General features: G+C 59.6%; 1 protein-coding gene across 1 annotated transcript in view; it reads right to left on the reverse strand.

Annotated features, from left to right (window-relative positions):
* Positions 1 to 17,538, reverse strand: part of MYO15A (myosin XVA) — a 47,867-nt gene extending 30,329 nt beyond the window's left edge. Inside the window, 18 exon segments of the mRNA XM_070388795.1 lie at positions 502 to 627; positions 1,139 to 1,270; positions 1,693 to 1,788; positions 2,654 to 2,777; positions 2,851 to 2,909; positions 3,438 to 3,551; positions 4,531 to 4,692; positions 5,195 to 5,308; positions 6,179 to 6,242; positions 6,328 to 6,431; positions 6,602 to 6,607; positions 10,077 to 10,167; positions 10,295 to 10,369; positions 10,692 to 10,801; positions 11,393 to 11,456; positions 11,996 to 12,078; positions 13,994 to 15,024; positions 15,027 to 17,538. Of these exon segments, the coding sequence (XP_070244896.1) occupies positions 502 to 627; positions 1,139 to 1,270; positions 1,693 to 1,788; positions 2,654 to 2,777; positions 2,851 to 2,909; positions 3,438 to 3,551; positions 4,531 to 4,692; positions 5,195 to 5,308; positions 6,179 to 6,242; positions 6,328 to 6,431; positions 6,602 to 6,607; positions 10,077 to 10,167; positions 10,295 to 10,369; positions 10,692 to 10,801; positions 11,393 to 11,456; positions 11,996 to 12,078; positions 13,994 to 15,024; positions 15,027 to 17,538 (5,067 nt within the window).

A 17,538-nucleotide genomic window follows, 5' to 3' on the forward strand; every position in this document is an offset into this window, starting at 1 on the left:
TCCCTGTCTGTCCTGAGAGGGACGGGTCCCTCCGCCTGCTATGGTTCCCGCCTTCCTGTCCCACTGTCCTCTCCACTCCCTGGGGAGCGGGAGAGGGGGCAGTAGCCACATGCCCAGTCCACGTCGTGGCCTGTCCTCAGGACTCTGACCTGTGCCCATTCTAGAGATGAGGAAAATGAGGCCCAGTGGGGACAGAAGCTTGGAATCCTGGTCTGAGACACCTCAGGGCAGGAAAGAGCCAAGATGACAGCAGTAACAGTGATCACTGCTGATGGGCGCTCCTCTTCACCATGTCTGCCGAGCCCTGGACTTCTTCACTCACCCCGGGAGATGGGCACTATTGTTCCCACTCTTCTGATGAGAAAGCTGAGGCTCAGAGAGGTAGAGGGACTTGGCCAAGATCACACAGCTGAGGATCAGCAGGGCCAGACTGCAACAGGTCCGGGTGTCTCTGGCATGGGGACTGGGACTAGAGGCTATGTGGGCCATTCGGGATCTCACCTGGTAGGTGACTTTGCCTGCGTAGTGCTTGATGGTGAACTCGGGCAGTGGCATCTTGGGCTTGGAGTAAAGTGGGTTGGCGCCATGGTGGTAATGGCACTTCTGCAGAAAGGTGTGGTCTGTGGCCTGGGGGCAGGCAGGGGTCAGCAGGTGGGCAAGGCCCGGGCAGGCAGTAGCTGGCCTGGTGGCAAATTCTCCAGCCCTGACTGGTCCCCTGCAAGCTGCAGGGAGGAGGAGCAAGTCCCTGCTCCCCTGGCTGTCTGCTGCTCAGTATGGACAACCTGAATGGACCCTGTGGAAGGGTGGGCTCCCAGCTGCCTTCCCTCCAGCCCCTCTGTCTCTGCTCTCTCTAGTCCCACTGACCGGAGCACCCATACCACTCTCGTGTTTTCCAATCAGAATCTGAGGCCCAACTCCAAGGTCACCTCCTCCAGGAAGCCTTCTGTGACTCCACGGGCTGGCAAAGCCCCTCCTCCAGAGCCCCCATCCAGCCTCAATCACCCCGGGTTTGAAACCCCAGGTTGGGTGTCCTGAGCCCCCGAGCAGAGGCCAGAGCAGAGTGGAGTGCAGGACTCGGGCCCAGTGGGGACACGGGCTCAGAGTGCCACGTGCCCCAAGCAGCGTACTCAGCGCACACCTGGGGGAAGCAGCACTGGTCATCGAGGATGCGCAGGATGCCATAGGGCTTCAGCGAAAGGAGGTTGATGCAGGGCTGGTTGTCGGCGAAGGTGACCTCCCGCCAGTCGATCTGTTCGCGCATGTACTCCTCCTGTGGACAGCGGTCCTCGGCCTCCAGCCCCGCCCAGTGCCTCCCACCCTGTCCCCCAGGTGGACACCATCCAAAGGGGCCCAACCGGGGCACCTCCACCTGCACCCCTCCCAGCACAGGGAGCTCATGCCCAGCAGGGCAGCACAACATGAGCCACCTCTGGGCCCTGCCTGTCCCCAGCCTGATGGCCCTGCGAGGGTGAGGAGGACCACAGGAGGGCTTCTCTGGGCTCAGCACCCTCACACCTGCCCCTTCAGAGCAGGGCCTAAGCACATGCTGGTCCCTAGCTCAGAGTGCCTCGCCCTCCACTGGGCCTATGGATGACCTCTCGTTTGTCCTTAAAGAGCCAGCACAGCCTGTCTGCCTCTGAGGTGGCCCAGCGGCTGGCAGGACAGGATGGAGAGCGGACAGAGGCTTCTCACCTGCTCTTCCTGGAAGACGATCTTGTTGAAGAGGTACTGGAGGCTCTCGTTTGCATAGTTTATACACAGCTGCTCGAAGCTGTTGAAACTCAGGTCCTGCCAGATGGGCAGAGAGGCTGGGCCCTGCACTTCTGTGGCCAGCAGCCCATCTGTCCCCACCCAGGGCCTTCCCACCCCTCCTTCCCCATGCAGCCTTATCCCCGCCTTCCACAACCACAACTTCAGCAAGCTGAAGCCCTGTGCACAGCCCTCTGCTCAGACCCCTCGGGGGCTCCCTCTGGGCACAGCTGAGAGCCTAGTGGTTCAGGAACCATGGGAGGTGGCCCAGGTAGTGGCTGAGGCCCAGGCCCTGGAACCTTCTACCTAGGTTCCGACCCTGGGTCTGCCACTTTCTACCCCAAGTGCCTCAGCTTCCCCATCTGTAAAATGGGGATGACAGTGCCCACCTCCCAGGCGACTATCAGGATTAAGTGAGTAACAAATCAAGAGCTCAAAACAGCAGCCGGCACATAACAGGTGCCATGGGAACCTCAGCGGCCGCTTCCGCTGTTCTGATCTTGCCTGTCTTTTTCCATGTCCCCCACTCTGACCCCCCAAATGACTTCCAGCTCCCCACACCCCTGAGCTTTTGCATGACTATTCTCTCCACTTCAAATGCCTTGACTGGCTCTTAAGGAACCAGCTAGGGATCTTCTCCAGGCTCCCCCAGCACCAGGATGCCTCTGTTATGGCTCTGACCACATGTGTTTGTCCGCGTCTGTCCACTGGAACCTCACCCAGTCCCTCCTGGAAGCACCTCAAGGGTAGCACCCAGGTCTGGTCCTTTCTGGGGTCCCTGGTGTCACCCACAGAGCCTGGCACCTGGAAGCCCCAGGAAGTGCTTGTGGGTGAATGGAGGGAGATAATAATGGGGAGGGCCCTGAACAGTTGATGGCACTAGAGCCTCCCCCCGGAGCCCCACCTCGAAGCCATAGATGTCCAGGACAGCAATGGACAGCGCGTCCTTCTGTGGGGACACCAGCGCATTGACCCTGGCGATGAGCCAGCTGAACAGCAATGCGTACAGCACCTTGGCGATGGCATCCCTGGAGCAGAGAGGTGTTGAGGGGGCAGGCACAGTGAGGAGGCGGAGGGCCTCAGGTGGGGCTGTGGCCTCACCTGGCGTCCACGGCGCTCTCCACCGTCAGGGGGGTGAAGATCTTCTCTCTCATGGTCTCCTGGGGTGTGGGGGGAGGGGGCTCTGAGTGACAGTGCGCTAGCCACCACCTCTGGGAAGTCCCCAGAGAACTGGGGGGAGGGGCGTGGAGCGGGGATCGTGGAGCTGGTGTGACTGGTCTCAGGCACAACCAGGGGGCAGGACGCATACCCTCATCCCTCTGCTGCCTGGCTTGCTGGTGGGGTGGGGGCTGCCCCACCGTCAGGGAGACAGGAGCTTGTATAAGCAGACACAACAGTGATGTCAGCCTCGGGAAGGGAGGATGGGCAGGGGCTGTGGGAGGGACAGGCCCAGCCAGGGGTCGGGGTGGCTCCCTGGAGCAGGCGATGTCTATGTTGGGTCTGGAAGGTTGAGTGGGTGTGAAAACAGGAACAGCCATGCAAAGGCCTGGAGGCTGTAATGCCTTTGGGGTCTGAGGTACCCAACTCTGGGCCCAACCCAGAGATTGACAGGAGTGGGAGGCAGGGGAGAGGGGCAGGGGGCCCACACAGCATGGGGCATGAAGTGGCCCCAGCCACCAGGGACTCACGGTCACTTTGAAGGTGATGGCCTTCTGCAAGCCCTCGGGGGAGACCTGCAGCAGCTCGGCCACGGCCTGGATCTCCCGAGCGCTCACCACAGAGGCCACCTCCTGTGCGTCTGTCTGCAAAACACCCCCAGGAGTGCCTATGGAGCTAGATGAGCTCTTTATATAAAATTCGTACAAAAAAAGGGAAAGATTGAAGGCAGGAGAAGGGGATGACAGAGAACGAGATGGTTGGATGGCATCACCGACTCAGTGGACATGAGTTTGTACAAACTCCAGGAGATAGTGGAGGACAGAGGAGCCTGGCGTGCTGCAGTCCATGGGGTCGCAAAGAGTCAGACACAAGCGACTGAACAGCAACATACAAATACGGAAACAAGTGAGAACAGCCAGGAAAATTCTGAAGTAGGAATTCCAGGGACTCCATGAGATAGTAAAACATAGAGTTAGAATAATTAAAACACTGTGGCGTCAGACACATCGTTCATAAACAAATCAACGAAGCACAATAAAAAGTGTGGAATCGGACACAAAAGGACACAGGAATTGAGCATGTGATAAATATGTATTTCTCAAGTTGGGAGACTGAGTGACCATTAAAAAAAAAACAGCCTGGGATCCCTACCTTTTACCTTCCTAAGGTAAGTTTCTGATGAACCAGAGATTTAAATGTTTTAAAAAAATCAAACAGAAACCCTAAAAGATCTTGAAAAAATTACAGAAAAAGGCTTTTATAATTTTAAAGTGATTATTCTCTAAAAATGATGAAAAGTCTGAAATTTGTATAAGAAAAAACTTGATAAAGGAAATTTCTGAAAATAATCCTTAAAATCTCTGTAGCAAAAAAAAAAAAAAAAAAATCCAAAACACCAAAAAAATCTGTAAATAAAATCAAAACATAAATGATAAATCAGAAAATATATCTGCAATTCCTACAGATTTCCTTAACATATATAAAGAGCTCTATATACCAATGAGAAAAAGATGAACAACCCCAAATTGTGGACCAAGTGCTTCCAGCTGTGAGCTGCCAGCTCTCAGCCTCGGGGGGATGCCCATGTCCCGAGAAAGCTGTCCTGTGGCGCAGCGCCCTCACCTCGTCCTTCTCAAAGTAGACATTGCCCAGGTGCAGGATGGAGGCCAGGATGCGGAAGATGCTGTCCTGGTCCTCTGCGCTGAAGCCCAGCACCTCCATGGCGGCCAGCAGCCGGCGGAAGTCGTCCGCATCGCTCTTCCCTGAGATCTCACAGTTCCCACCCTGGGTAAGGACAGAGTCGGGGTCTAGGACCCTGGGTGGGGGCCTCGGGGTTCCTGCTCTGCCCTGGCCTGCAGCCTGGCCTGGGCTCTCAGCTTTCAATCCACTCCCGGGGTGAGGGGCTCCAAGCAGCCCCGCATGCCAGGCCCTGTGCTGAAGGCTCTGAGAACATTCCCTTCACCTAACCCTCACATGCCCTGCAATGCAAAACTATTCTGTCCCCATTTTACAGACAGGAAAGTGAGGCTCCAGAGGGAAGTGTGGTTACCACAGGCCACTGAGTTCTGTTCCAGGCTCCAAAAAAACAATCACATAGGCTGCCCCTGCCTTGGTTTCGGACCCCAGTGACACCTGTCCCCCTTGCCACAATGAGACACTGCAAAGGAACTCACCCCCCCAAACCCCAACACCTTCACTGTCCATCAGGACATGGTCTCTGGGCCCAAACAGCATGATGGGGCGGGGGCACCTGGCCAGGGGCCCTCAGACACCTGCTGGCACTCACCTGATTCAGGTAGTAGTAGGTCTCGGCCTCCTGAAGGCTGAAGGCCTGCCGGAGCTGGGCAGGCAGCCCAGCCAGGAGCTCATAGAAGATGTGGTAGTTCCTCTCATTTCTGGCCTATGGAGCGGTGGGTGGGTGCACAGAGGGGAGCCACCCACCCGGGTAACCCCCAGACACACATATAAGCCCAGGTGTACCCGCAAATACACACACACACAGGCCTCAGGTGAGACTGGCGCCTCTGTGTCGAGTGACCCCAGCCTGGCACTGGCGGGGGTGGGGGGATCTGGCGTGCTGGTGGGAAGGAGCCCTGAGCAGGGTTTAACTTTGGAGAAATAAGCACAAGGTGGAAGGAGTCCCAGGAGCCTTGTGGAGCCCACCTGCTGGTGGGGAGACAGACTCCTGGCAGACCACCATGAGTGGGGAGAAGTGCTCTGCAAGGAAATGCTGCAGCAGTGGGTGGGCAGGTCTGATGGGTGGAGGGGCTGCATTTTTACCAGGGGATCTTCCCTGAGCAGGTGGCATGCTGGGGAAGACTCGGAGGAGGTGAGGGGCTTGGCCTGGCAGGTGTCTGGGGGCGAGTGCTCCAGTTACAAAGAACAGTTGTGCAAAGGCCCTACAGCAGGATGGTGTCTGGTGTGCTTCCATGACAAGAAGATGGGCCACAGGCTCACATACACACACACACAACGTACATACAGATACACACACACACACATACATAGATACACACAGAGATATACACACACATACACACACGCATATATGCACAGATACACACACGCACATATACAGAGATACATACATGCACATACATACACACATAGACACACGTACACCTACACACGTACATACACACACACAAGGAGATGGGCCATAGGCTCATACACACACACACACACACACACAACTGCTCAGCTAGGTGCCAGGCTTCGAGGGTCTGCATGCCCCCCACCTGGACACACAAGCCCTGGAGAGCCAGCCCACCTGAAACACGATCCTGGATTTCTCGAGCAGGTACTGGGAGGTTATGGCACCAGAGATCACGCCCCTGGGTGGGTGGGCACAGTCGGGGTCAGGGCTGCGCCTGGCACAGTGCACACAGACCCTGCAGGTTCCTTCACCAGCCCACTCACCCTTCCAGAAAGATCTCCACAAACTTCCCGAAGCGGCTGGAGTTGTCGTTCCTGACGGTTTTGGCATTACCAAAGGACTCCAGGAGGGGTGTGGCCTCCAGGATCTGAGCGCCAGAGGACAATGTGGGCATTGTGGGGAGCACGCGGAACCAGCCCAGGTTCCCCTTCATGAGGGCCGTGGGTTCCCTGCAGACCCCCGAGGCCGCCCAGGCCCCCCGCCCTGCCTCCTGCTGCCCCACTGCACCACACATGCGTGTGCACACACACCCAGTACCTTTATCTTCAGGAGCCACCAGGACCAAGGAGGAGGAAGGAACAAGAACAGAAGTGGGTCACCTACAGGACTGACCAGCTCCCCCAGGATGCGGGGTGCCTTGAATCACAGAGGGACTGGCCAAGCCCTCCAAGTCCTTGGTTGCGGGGAGCCGGTGAGGCATTCCACTCGTGACAAAGGTCATGAGGAAGGAGGCTCGGCATACGCAAAGGCGGGATCGAGCCTCAGGAGTCCCCCCGGATATTCTCGAGCATTTTCCCCCCCAAAAAAAACCAGAGTCTGCCTACTTTATTGCTTTGTGCTCTCACCTCTGACTTTACTGGGGGCTGTCCCCTACCACCATCTCGCTCTCTCTGTCAAAGAGTTAACTTACAGCTCCAATTAATAAAGTTCCTGGGCAATTAGGAGTGTTTAAATCCAAACCCCTCAGATGGCTCTCTAACTCGCCTGACAAGTTTACCCGGACTCCTGCAGCTATGCATACGATTGTTTACAGTCTCCTAGCCTCCAGAGGCACGGGAAGCAAGATATTCAAATAGCTTAGAGCCTCTCAGAGTTAAAACTGTCAGAATAAACTAGTAAAGGATTTCATTGATGAGTCAATGCTTGTTTGCCAAGTTTTCACATCCCTGAATTGTATCCTTGAATGTGTATTAATTAATAGTTGGTATATAGAAAAAATAAGTAGTGGCCTTGGTGTTAGTAACTTTAGACCCTTAAGGTAATAAATTCTTTCTTTGTTGTAAACCCATTACACATCCGCCTATAGGAATGCAATTTTATCTTTGGAAGATGGTGCCAAACCTTGAAATAATTACTCTTAGAAAAAATAAGTCTTTGTTGATAAGTCCTTGTCAAGAGTCATAAAATGTTAGTAGGCCTTCTGGCCAGAAGATGATGTAAATCACCTAAACCATTTGTATCGATAAATTTGCAGGAAAGAAACCTTGGTTTTGATAAGAATCAAAGACTGCTGACTTTGCATCCCCTATTATCCTCTATGTGTAACTTAGGGTATAAAAGCCCCTGTTGAAAATAAAGCTATGGGCCTTGTTCACCAGCGCTTGGTCTCCCCATGTCATTCTTCCCTTTAACTTCCAGCTGAGTCTCCATCTGGGCCTGGAACCCTGCACGCTTACTAATTATGCCTGGGCTTCAAGACCCACTCGAGAAGGAGTCTAGGGTGAGACACCTTCCGCTATTCGAGAGGGCGCCTGCGGCCTACGTAAGTGGTGCAAACTTCTTGTCTTGAAGTTTTATTGGTCTCCCGCGTAAACCAAGCTACTCAGCTTCTTTTCTCCACTGAATTTCCCTACTGAGCTATCCTCATTCTATTGTTCTCTATATCTCTAATTAGCATATAAATAGTCGCCTAGGCCGTCTCTCCTTCGAATACCCTGGATCAGCTGGGGCTGGTCCCCGGCACTTGGTGGGCAGGAGAGTCGCCAGGTGAGAGCAGACCCCTGAGCCTTGGAGACCCAGGTGTCTGGGCTCAGGGACCAAGGTGTAGTCCCAGGCTGGGGGCTCTGAGGATGTCTTTGTGACCCAGCATCCTGGAAGGGCCTCCTTCCTGCCCTGCCTAGTTCCCACCTGGGGTCCTCTGCATCCTGAGTGAGGTCCTGCCCCTGTCCCCCACAGCTCCCACCCCTTGGGCTGGAAGGCCTGGCACAGCCCCGTCTCGTCTCCTGTCCCCTCCCTCGATCTGTCCAACACTATAGTCCCCTTGACTGTGCCCGTGCTGGCCCCTGGGCGTTAAGAGTTCTGTTCCCCTGCCGCTCTCAGCCCTTCCCTGCACACCTGTCTCCTGATGGAACATCAGCCCCACAGGCAGAAATCTGTCTGCACGTGCCTGGTGCCCAGAGTCCACACAAGACCTGGCACTTAGGAGGCCCTCTACAAACATCTGCAAGGGGGCTTCTCTGGAGGTCCAGTGGTTAGGACTCTATGCTTCCACTGAAAGGGGCACAGATTCAATCCCTGGTTGGAGAACTAAGATTCCCGTGTGCCACACACTGCAGCCAAAAGCAAAAAAAAAAAAAAAAAAGAATCTGCTGAATGGATGAAATAGGGGTTAAAGAGCAGAGCCACCAGGGCATAGCGAATTACAGTGCCCACTTAGTAAGCAACTACTGCATGCCAGACCCTTTGTCCCAGTTACAGCATCGTTAATGATCCTACGAGGTAGATGCCAGTATCAGCCATTTACAGATCAGGCAGCTGAGGCTCGGAGAGGTGTGCCGCGTGCCCGGTACTCCAGGGTCAGAAGAGCGAGGACCCCACAGCCCGAGCTCGGTGGTGTAGGCAGCGTTTTCTCTGGCTGCGCTGTTTCCTTGGGATGAACTCTCAGGTGAAGCAGGAGGGCCGGGGATACAGAGAAGTGACACCTGTTATCCTGGCGACCAGGCCAGTTCCCTGCACTCACAGTCTAGCTTGGTCCCAGAAATATTGCCCATTGCACAGAGGAGTGGACTGAGACCCAGAGAGGCCTGGGGGCCAGCCTGGGGGTGCTCCAGGAGTCAGGGTCCACCTGGGCTTTGGCCTGTACTATCCCTTCGTCTGGGTGCCCCTTGAGGGCATCTGGAGTGAGTTCTCCCCATGGTGTCTGGCATGAGGCAGGCACGCAGCCCGGGGCGGGACCATCAGGGCCCTGGGGCCATCCAGCCTGGCCTGGAGGTGTGGTGGTGCTGTGTTTGGGCTGGGCAGCATTCAGTGCCCTCCCAAGACCCCACCCCAGGGACCCTTGTCACATCTCAGCCCAGACATGGAGCCTGTGGCCCAGACATCAGTTGATCAAGGCAAGACTGGGTTCCACAAGGACTCATGGCCAAAACCAGTCCAACAGGAGGAGCCCTGAGACGTGCTGGCCCCTGGGCCATGGTGCTGCAGCACCATCGTGCTGGTCAATGGGAGACAGATGAGGATGACGGTCAAGCGTGGCAGGAGTGGGCAAGACAAGAGACGTTGTTTAAGACCGTAACCCCAGTCATGCCCAGAATGGACCCAGACGGCCTGACTGCAGGAGCAGGCTTAACAGGTGCTGTGGCCTGCTCCCAGAGCCTAGCCTGGGCCTGGCACACAGTGGGTCCTTGGGAAGCCTTTACTGAGGTTCTAACATCCTCAGTTCAGGGAACCTAGCTTTGAGCAGAACTCCCATTCTGCAGACCCTGGCCAGGCCTTCTCAGTGTCCCAGCACCTCCTGCCTGCAACCTCCACATTCGGGCCAGTCCTGCCTCCTTCACGACCATGAAGCTGAGGCCAGGCAGGGAGTGTGGGTGGCGCCCCTGGCCCACGCAGCCTCTATTTGGGCTGCTCCAGGAAGCTGGAACATAGAGCTCACGCAGGGAGACATGAGCAGGAAGGAACTCCCAGGGAGGGCAGGCAGAAAGAGCCCCCAGTCCTATGAGCCCTCTCTGTGCATCCCTGGGTGCTGGGCTGGGGGAGATGGACAGACCACGCAGCTGAGAGATGGACTCACTTGCCGTGTGACGCCCCGCTTCTGACTCATGGCCGCCAGGTAGCGCAGAATCAGCTTCGTGGCCTCGGTTTTTCCCGAGCCGCTCTCTCCACTGCCCGGGCAAAGGAGCAGAGTGAGCTGCCACCTGCTCACAGTGCCGTCCCCCAGGCTCTCCTGACCTCGCCATGACACAAGAGGACATGGGTAGGAGGCTGGTCCCCAGCCCCACCCCTGCTCACCTGATAATTATGCATTGGTTCTGTTTGGCATCGAGCATTTTGGCGAAGGCGAGATTTGCAATTGCGAACAGGTGGCTGGAGAGACAGGCCAAAGGGTTCCTGGGCAGGCCTTGCCCCATGCCCCCAAACCTCCCAGTGGGCGGGCAGGGGGCACCTTTGCCCAGCTGAGCGGCCAGTCCTGCTCCATGCCCACTCCTAGGAGAATGCTCCTGCAAGGCTCCCTGTCCAGACTGAGCCTGCAGTTCTGCAGAACAGTGGCCTGCAGCCCAGAGAGGGCTATGGCCAGGCTTGGGGAGAGACTGTTGGGCCACCCACCACCACCTGCCCCGACCCCCAGCTCAGACAGGGCCCCAGGAGACCCCAGGCTATCCCTTCTCCCAGCCTGAGAGACACTCACGGGGGGTTCTCGGCCAGGGCCCGCCCGCTGTACTGCTGCACCTGCTCCGGCCCGTAAATTCCAAACATCTGGTACGGGTTCACCGACACCAGGATGCTGCCGATGTACGTCTGCTGGGCAGACAGTGGCCTCAGTGCCTGTCTGCATCCCTCCCTCCCCTACTTCTGGAGTCGGGATCCTTGTTTTGTGGGGACAGATGCCTGGCTGCCTGGCCCTGGTGCCTACACCTTGGCCCCTGACAGTCTGATGGGTCATCTGCTCTGGTGGTGGAGTGTCAGGCACTGACCAGGCTGAGGCCAGAGAAGGCTGAAGCAAGCAAAGCCCCACAGCCACGATGCTGCAAGGATGGCCACGACAGCTGCTGCCTGCTTCATTCGTTCACAGTTGGGGCCGCCCCCTGACTGCCTCTTCTGGAACCCGGGTCTCTGGAAGCTTTAATCCACTGGACCCCTGGTGGCAGGGGTCACACACTTCTGGGTTCCCTGTCTCCAGGTCTCTGCTCCTGGCACCCACTATTTTCAGACTCTGTATTCTAGGACTTTAGGTGCTAGTGCTCCCAGCTCTTGCATGCTATGGCTGAATAGTAGAAACTCCAGTCTGGGTGGGCAGAAGAAATCCATGCTGTCCACTGCAGCCCCAGGAGGCAGGGGAGCCGCAGCCCTCAGATCCCAGCCCAGGGAGGTGCTGGCCCCAGGCCTTACATAGATGAGATTCCGTTCAAATCTGGTCTTGAGGTTGGCCAGCACGGTGGTCTCCTGGAGGTCTCTGTGAAGGCATGGAGAGGGACAGTCAGGGGGCACCTTCCCCTCGGGGCAGGGCCTTCGTCAGAAAGGTCAGAGTTCAAGTCCCACCTCTGACACCAACCGTGATGCCTTGGGCAAATTACTTAACCTCTCTGTGCCTCAGCTTTTCCATCTGTCCAATGGGCATAACAATCACTGTCCCCATGTCTCCGAGGTGGGGTTGCTCTCAGGTAGCAGACGTAAGGGCTGTCCCCATGGTTGGATAATGATATTGACCAGCACAGCCTTCACATCTGGGGCACCTCCGCTGTGCCAGTACCCCACAACAGCCTCCCCACATCCTGCAGGTGAGAAACCATGGCAAAGAGGCTGAGTAACCGCCTGGGCCCAGCCAGTAAAGGCCAGGGCTGGGGTCTGGACCCAGCCCCTCCAAATTATTGGGCTTTTGTGACACTGCCTGACCCTCGCTTTGCAGAGGAGGAAATGTTCCAGGAGGTGAGGGGTGCCTGGGCAAGAGGCAGTGCTCTGGCTGGGAGCATGGTGACCACGGCGAGCACTCACTTGAGCTGCGTCATGTCCTCCACTCCGTCCTCCTGCTGCTGCTCGCGGAGCTGCGTGGATGGTAGGTTGCGGATTGAGTGCATCTGGAGGAGACACCAGCAGTCAGCCATGCATGCGTCCCTGGCCCCCATGGCCTGGACATGACCAGGACCCACTCTCGTTGCAGGAAAGGGAACCCTGAGGCCAGGTTGGGTGGGTCCTGTGGGACCCCCGCCTCGGAACGCAACCCTTAGTCCAGGGACCCACGTCCGGCCTCAGTACTCCCACATGTTCCCAAGGGTCCTGCCCAGGAGGTGAGCACATGCTTGTAGGAGCAAGGCCTCCTGCCTCACATGCTCCTGGGGCTGACCCTCTTCTCCAGGGTGATGCCCAAGTTGGCTTATGTGATGACTAGCATCCATGTCTGCTGCCTGGGGCCCTTCGAAGGATGAGGACTTTCCCATTTGACACCACACCCCGTGACCAGCGCTGAGCAAACTGAGCCATGCACACAGACCCGGGCTCAGTACTGCCTGCCACTCAGGCTCTCCCCCAGCCCCCGCAGTCTTGCAGAGCGCCTGTGGACATGCACGCCGGCCTGTGGTCCATGGATGGGGCACACACGTGCAGCATACACTCTCAACTTCCATTTGACAGTTTCTCCTGTGTCCCGTGTCCCCGCATCTGGGGGTCTCAAAACAAAAGTCCCAATGCCCGCTCTGGGCGGCAGGGCCTCCTCTGTGCACATCTAGTGTGCACAATGGACCTGAGGATGCCACGTCAGCCTGGGCCATAGCACATGCACTCATGTGCTCTCCATGTTTGGCTGTGCTGTGGCTGAGCACTTGTTCCAGGCCTGCACGTGACCCACGGAATGGAGAGGACACCTGGGCACCCGCCTTTCCTGCCTCTTGAATCCAGCCCGCACCCCTCCACCCCTGAGAGGCGAGGAAAGGGGACACCAGGAGGCAGCCCTCGTGCTAAGTAGGGCACAGCAGGTATCACCCCAGAGGCCCTGGCCTCCCGCCCACCCACCTGCCCAGGTGCGCCAGCCACTCACATATTCCAGGGTGAGGAGGGCCCAGGCATCCTTGCCCCTTACTCCTGGGCGCCTCGTGCCCCGCTCCCGCAATGCTGCGGCCCACACAGCACGGGGCACCCGCCGCCGGGGCCAGGGCCCCCCCAGCAGCCAGGCTGCCCCAGTTGCCATGGCTGGGCCACTGGCTGCCCACTCCACTGGGCCCCGTCTGCGGAGGCTGGGAAACACACGAGGCCACTGCATGCCCCGCCCACCCCAGGTGTTCCCGGGGGAGGCTCCAGTGACCACCCCCCTCCACTGAAGGCTGCCAGCACGGAGCTCGCGTTCCGCCGCAAGCGTGGCAGCCAAGCACGGACTTGGCACCCCTTAGACAGACTGCCTGCCTCACACCCTACAGGGGCCCAGACAGACTCCTGGCTCAGCGTGAAACAGTGTGACCCCTGGGTCTTGGTACCTGCCTGCCCTGTTCAGTAAAGAGGCTGTAAGCCTGGGTCCTAAGCCCTCACATTCAGACAGTCCAATGCCCTGCAGCCCAGGAGACTGCCCTTAAGCAGGAGCCCCCAAGAGACCAAAGACCCCAGTTTGGCAAGAGGAACAGCATGTATGTGAATGGGGGTGGGACAGGGTGGTAGGCAGGGTCTGTAGTTTTGTGCTCAGCCAAGATCTCTGCAGAGAGCTGAGGGTGGATGTGCCATCCAGGTCGGACGAGGACAGGGCTGCTTGAAGCCCAGGATGGACAAGATCCCTTCCCCCACATGACCTGCAAGGAGTTTCTGGCGTCTCTGTCCTCTGCTTGCCTGTGCCGGGCATCCAGCCCCTCATTTATTTCTCCAGAAGCTCCAAGAGGCTGTTCTTTCCAAGCTACAGATGGGAAGACCGAGGCCCAAGCCGGCAGCCGCTCTCCAAGGTCCTGAGAATGTCTCCTGCCCTGTTTCCCAGGAAGGAACCCCAAGCCCTCCCTCTGACCTGTGCCCCCATACCTTGCTCCACAAGCCTTTGGTGCCAACCTCTTCCGAGGGGCCCCCATGGGGCAGGCCGGCAGCTCCAGGGCCCAGGCGACAGGACAGGGGGCGGGTGGATACTTGCAGCTGGGGTTGGTGGGCCTCCGCAGGCAGCCAGAGGCGGGACCAGAGCAGACTCCAGGCTCTTGGCCTGGGGATGGGCTCTGGCTCCTGGGTCACCTGGACAAGGGGCTGCAGAGGGGCAGGACCAGCTCGCTGGAAGGAGCTCAGCTTCTGTATACGAGGCATGACCACTGCAAAACGCCCAGGACTTGCCTGGAACCGTTCACCTGCCTTGGGCAGGGGTCCCGGGGCCCCTGTGGGTGCCAAGGGAGCTGGGGCACTGGGCAGTGTCCCCCACCGGCGCCATGGTGGCCATGTGGCTCTCATCTGGTCAGAAGCAGCCAGCGGGTTGGAGAGACTGAGCCTCAGCGCTTTCCGATCTGAGTGGGCATCGCTGGAGGGTGTTGGGGCTGGGGGCTCAGGCTCTGTTGGTGTCTGGGCGTCCCCTGGGCAGGCCTCTTCTTCAGGCTTTTTGGGGCTGGGGCTGGCTGATTTGGTCAGCTGTCCGGGTCCTGGGTCCTGGTGTCTCCCCAGGAAAACGCAGGTTGAGTCAGAGGCTGGGTCTTCAGCCTGGAGAGCAGGGGAGGGCACCGGGCCCCCGGGCTGCAGGAAGGAGCTCGAGGGCACAGGGGGTGGCCTGGAGAAGCCACGGAGGCTGCCAGGGCCTCCGGGCCAGGGCGAGGGTGGGCGCTGGGTGGCAGGCATGTCCACGTCCCAGCTCGGGGCCAGCGGGGGCACTATCCAGGGTGTCTCCGAGTCCTCGGGCTCGCCCTGGCTCTCTGGGCACTCAGGGGCAGCAACAGCCGCATGCCAAGACCCAGGCCCTTGCGGCAGCAGGAAGGGCTGGCGGGGCCGGGGCTTTACGGCCCTGGTGGGCGGCTCACTGAGGCGGCGCCACGTGCGCGGGAGGCGTGAGGGCAGGTTGAGCGAGCGGTGCCGCGGGCGGGGACCAGCAGAGGGGGCGGTGAGGGCGGCCGCGGGGGGCCCAGCAAAGGTGATCGGAGTGCGCCAGGGCGTGGTGAGGCTCGGCATGGGGACGGGGGCTCCCGCAGTGAGCGGGGACGGCGGGGTGGTAGCGAGAAAGGCGGCCGGAAGGGGACGGCGCGGATGGAGGGCTGGGGGGACAGGGGCCCCAGGGGTGAGCAGTAGCCCAAACCGGGCCGGCTCCTCAGTGAGGGTCGGGGTGAGGGTCCAGGGAAGCCGAAGGCAGCTCCTTGGTGGCGAGAGCCCCTGAAGGAAGACTGCGGTCCGGGGAAGGCCAGTGGGTCTGGGAGCCCCTCAGGGATCAGGGGTGGGGGCTCTGCCAAGGCCCGCCAGCTGGCCTGGGGTGCGAGGGGCACGTGAGCCGGGGCGGCCCAGGGTGGCGGGTGCAGGCGGAGGGAGCTGTAGGGCGAGATGGCCGGGGGCAGGCCTGGGGCCAGGGCGAGGGGCGGGGCGAGGGTTGGGGTGGGCGCTGGGCCGGGCATGGGGCTGGGGCCCAGACGTGGGGTGCGCGGTGGGGTCGCAGGGCGGTGGCAGTTGTTGTTGTTGCGCGCGCGTGCTTGCGCCCTACGCAGCACGATGGGCGTGCTGGGGCGCTCGGAGTCCATGCCCGCCAGCTTGTAGCCGAAGCGCTTATAAGCCGCCTCCCTGACCGCCGGGCCTCGCGCCCGGGCCTTCCGGCTGCCCCTGAGCCGCGGGATAGGCTCCTTTTCCGACAGGGTGTTTTTGAGGAACCGCGCCAGCGACGTGGCCGGGCGTGGTGCGGGGCGGCCAATGTCCGGGCTGAAGCCCAGGCCCCGGGGGCCGCCGAAGGCCGAGAGGGCACGCTGAAGGTGGCGCTGGCGCGACGTGAGGAAGCCCCAGAAGGGGTGGCCGTAGGGCACCGGGGGCAGCGGCGGCATTTCGTCCTCTTCCTCATCTTCATCTGCATCACCCAGGGGCAGAGGGATGTCCAGGGAGGGCGGCAGGGGCACCTCCAATTTCTCCTTCCCGAACAGCTTCACCTGGGGCCGCGGGAAGAGGCGGAACCTGCGGATGAGGGACAGCTTGGACCTGGCAGGCTTGTCCATGCCCTGCTGCTCGAAGAAGGCGGCACTGGGCAGGCGGAAGGAGGTGCCCGGCTGTTCACTGCCCCCCTCCTCGGGCTCCTCCAGCTCCGCTATGTCATCCATCGGGTGGGCATATGGGTTGTGGGGTGACAGAATGGGCGGAGGCACCCACGGGTACGCGAAGGCCGACTGCTGGGGTGGAAGATAGGGCCCTTCAGGGGGGTAGACTGCCTGGGCCCCACCATAGGTGCCTTCCGCGAAGGGGACACCATAGGGCTGCGCGTAGGGATCCAGGTGGGGCAGGCTGTAGGGATCCAAGTGGGGCGCAGCATACGGGAGCTCGTAGGCCAGGTCGTAGGGTGGGTACGGCGGGTAGAGCGCCTCGGGAGGGGCGTAGGTCTCTGGGTAGTAGCTGTGCGGTTGCACCTCGCCCGCGTAAGCCTCGTAGTAGCCATAGGGAGACGCGAACGCCGATGGGGGCGCATAGGGGGGCTCGTAGTCGTCGTAGCCGTAGCCGAAGGTGTAGTCGGGGTAGAAGGAGCCGCTGTAGTAGTCAGGGCCATAGTAGTCGTAGGGGTCCTCAGGCACGTACTGGTGCGCGTAGTCGTAGGGCGGCCAGGCTGGGCCGTGGGGGCCGTAGGCGCCCTGGAGGGGCTCCTGCTCCTCCTCGTACCGGTACAGCGATTGCTGGTCGTAGTAGTCATCGCCCTCGCGGTGGTAGTCGTAGTATTCGCCCAGGTCCTGGAAGCCCTCAAGCCCATACAGCGACCTGCGGGAGCCCGAGTGCCGGAACGGGGCCTCATCCTCAAAGGGCAGGAAGCCCACGGGCTCGCCTGATGCGTAGATGCTGTGGGCGCGCGGGAACCTGCGCAGGCGGCCCCCTGGCCGCAAGATTTCAGCGCCCGACGGGAAGGGCAGCTTGCGCGAGCCCACGCGGGAGCCCGAGCGGTCCAGCCAGGCGTCTAGGGTGGCCTGAGTGCTGCCCGACTCCTCGGCCTTCTTGATGAGGAACTTCTTAGTGAGCCAGTTGATGGCCGTGGACGCCTTGCTGAGCGACTGGGCACGCGGGCGCAGGCGGCCGTAGCCCCGCCGTCCGGGGAAGCGGATCACCATGAAAGACGGCTTCTTGCCCTTCATGGCGCGCTTCTTCTTGCCCATGCGCATCTGCGTCATGAGCTTTGACGTGGATTTGAGCACGGTGCGCGCCTTCTTCTTGCGTTTGGTCTTCTGGGGGCCTGTGTGGAGGCCCCAGAAGAAGGCTGATGCGCTCCGGAACTGGCCCTTCTTGGAGATCTTGGGCGTGCGGTCTCGAAATCCCATGAACAGCCGTGACGTCCCCTTCAGGCTCCGCTTGGGCTTTTCCGGCTCCGGCGCCTTCTTCCCCTTCTTCCCTTTCTTGGCTTTCTTCTCATCCTCATCTTCCTTTGCCAT

Source organism: Bos mutus, chromosome 19, assembly GCF_027580195.1.
Source record: "Bos mutus isolate GX-2022 chromosome 19, NWIPB_WYAK_1.1, whole genome shotgun sequence".
NCBI lineage: Eukaryota > Metazoa > Chordata > Mammalia > Artiodactyla > Bovidae > Bos > Bos mutus.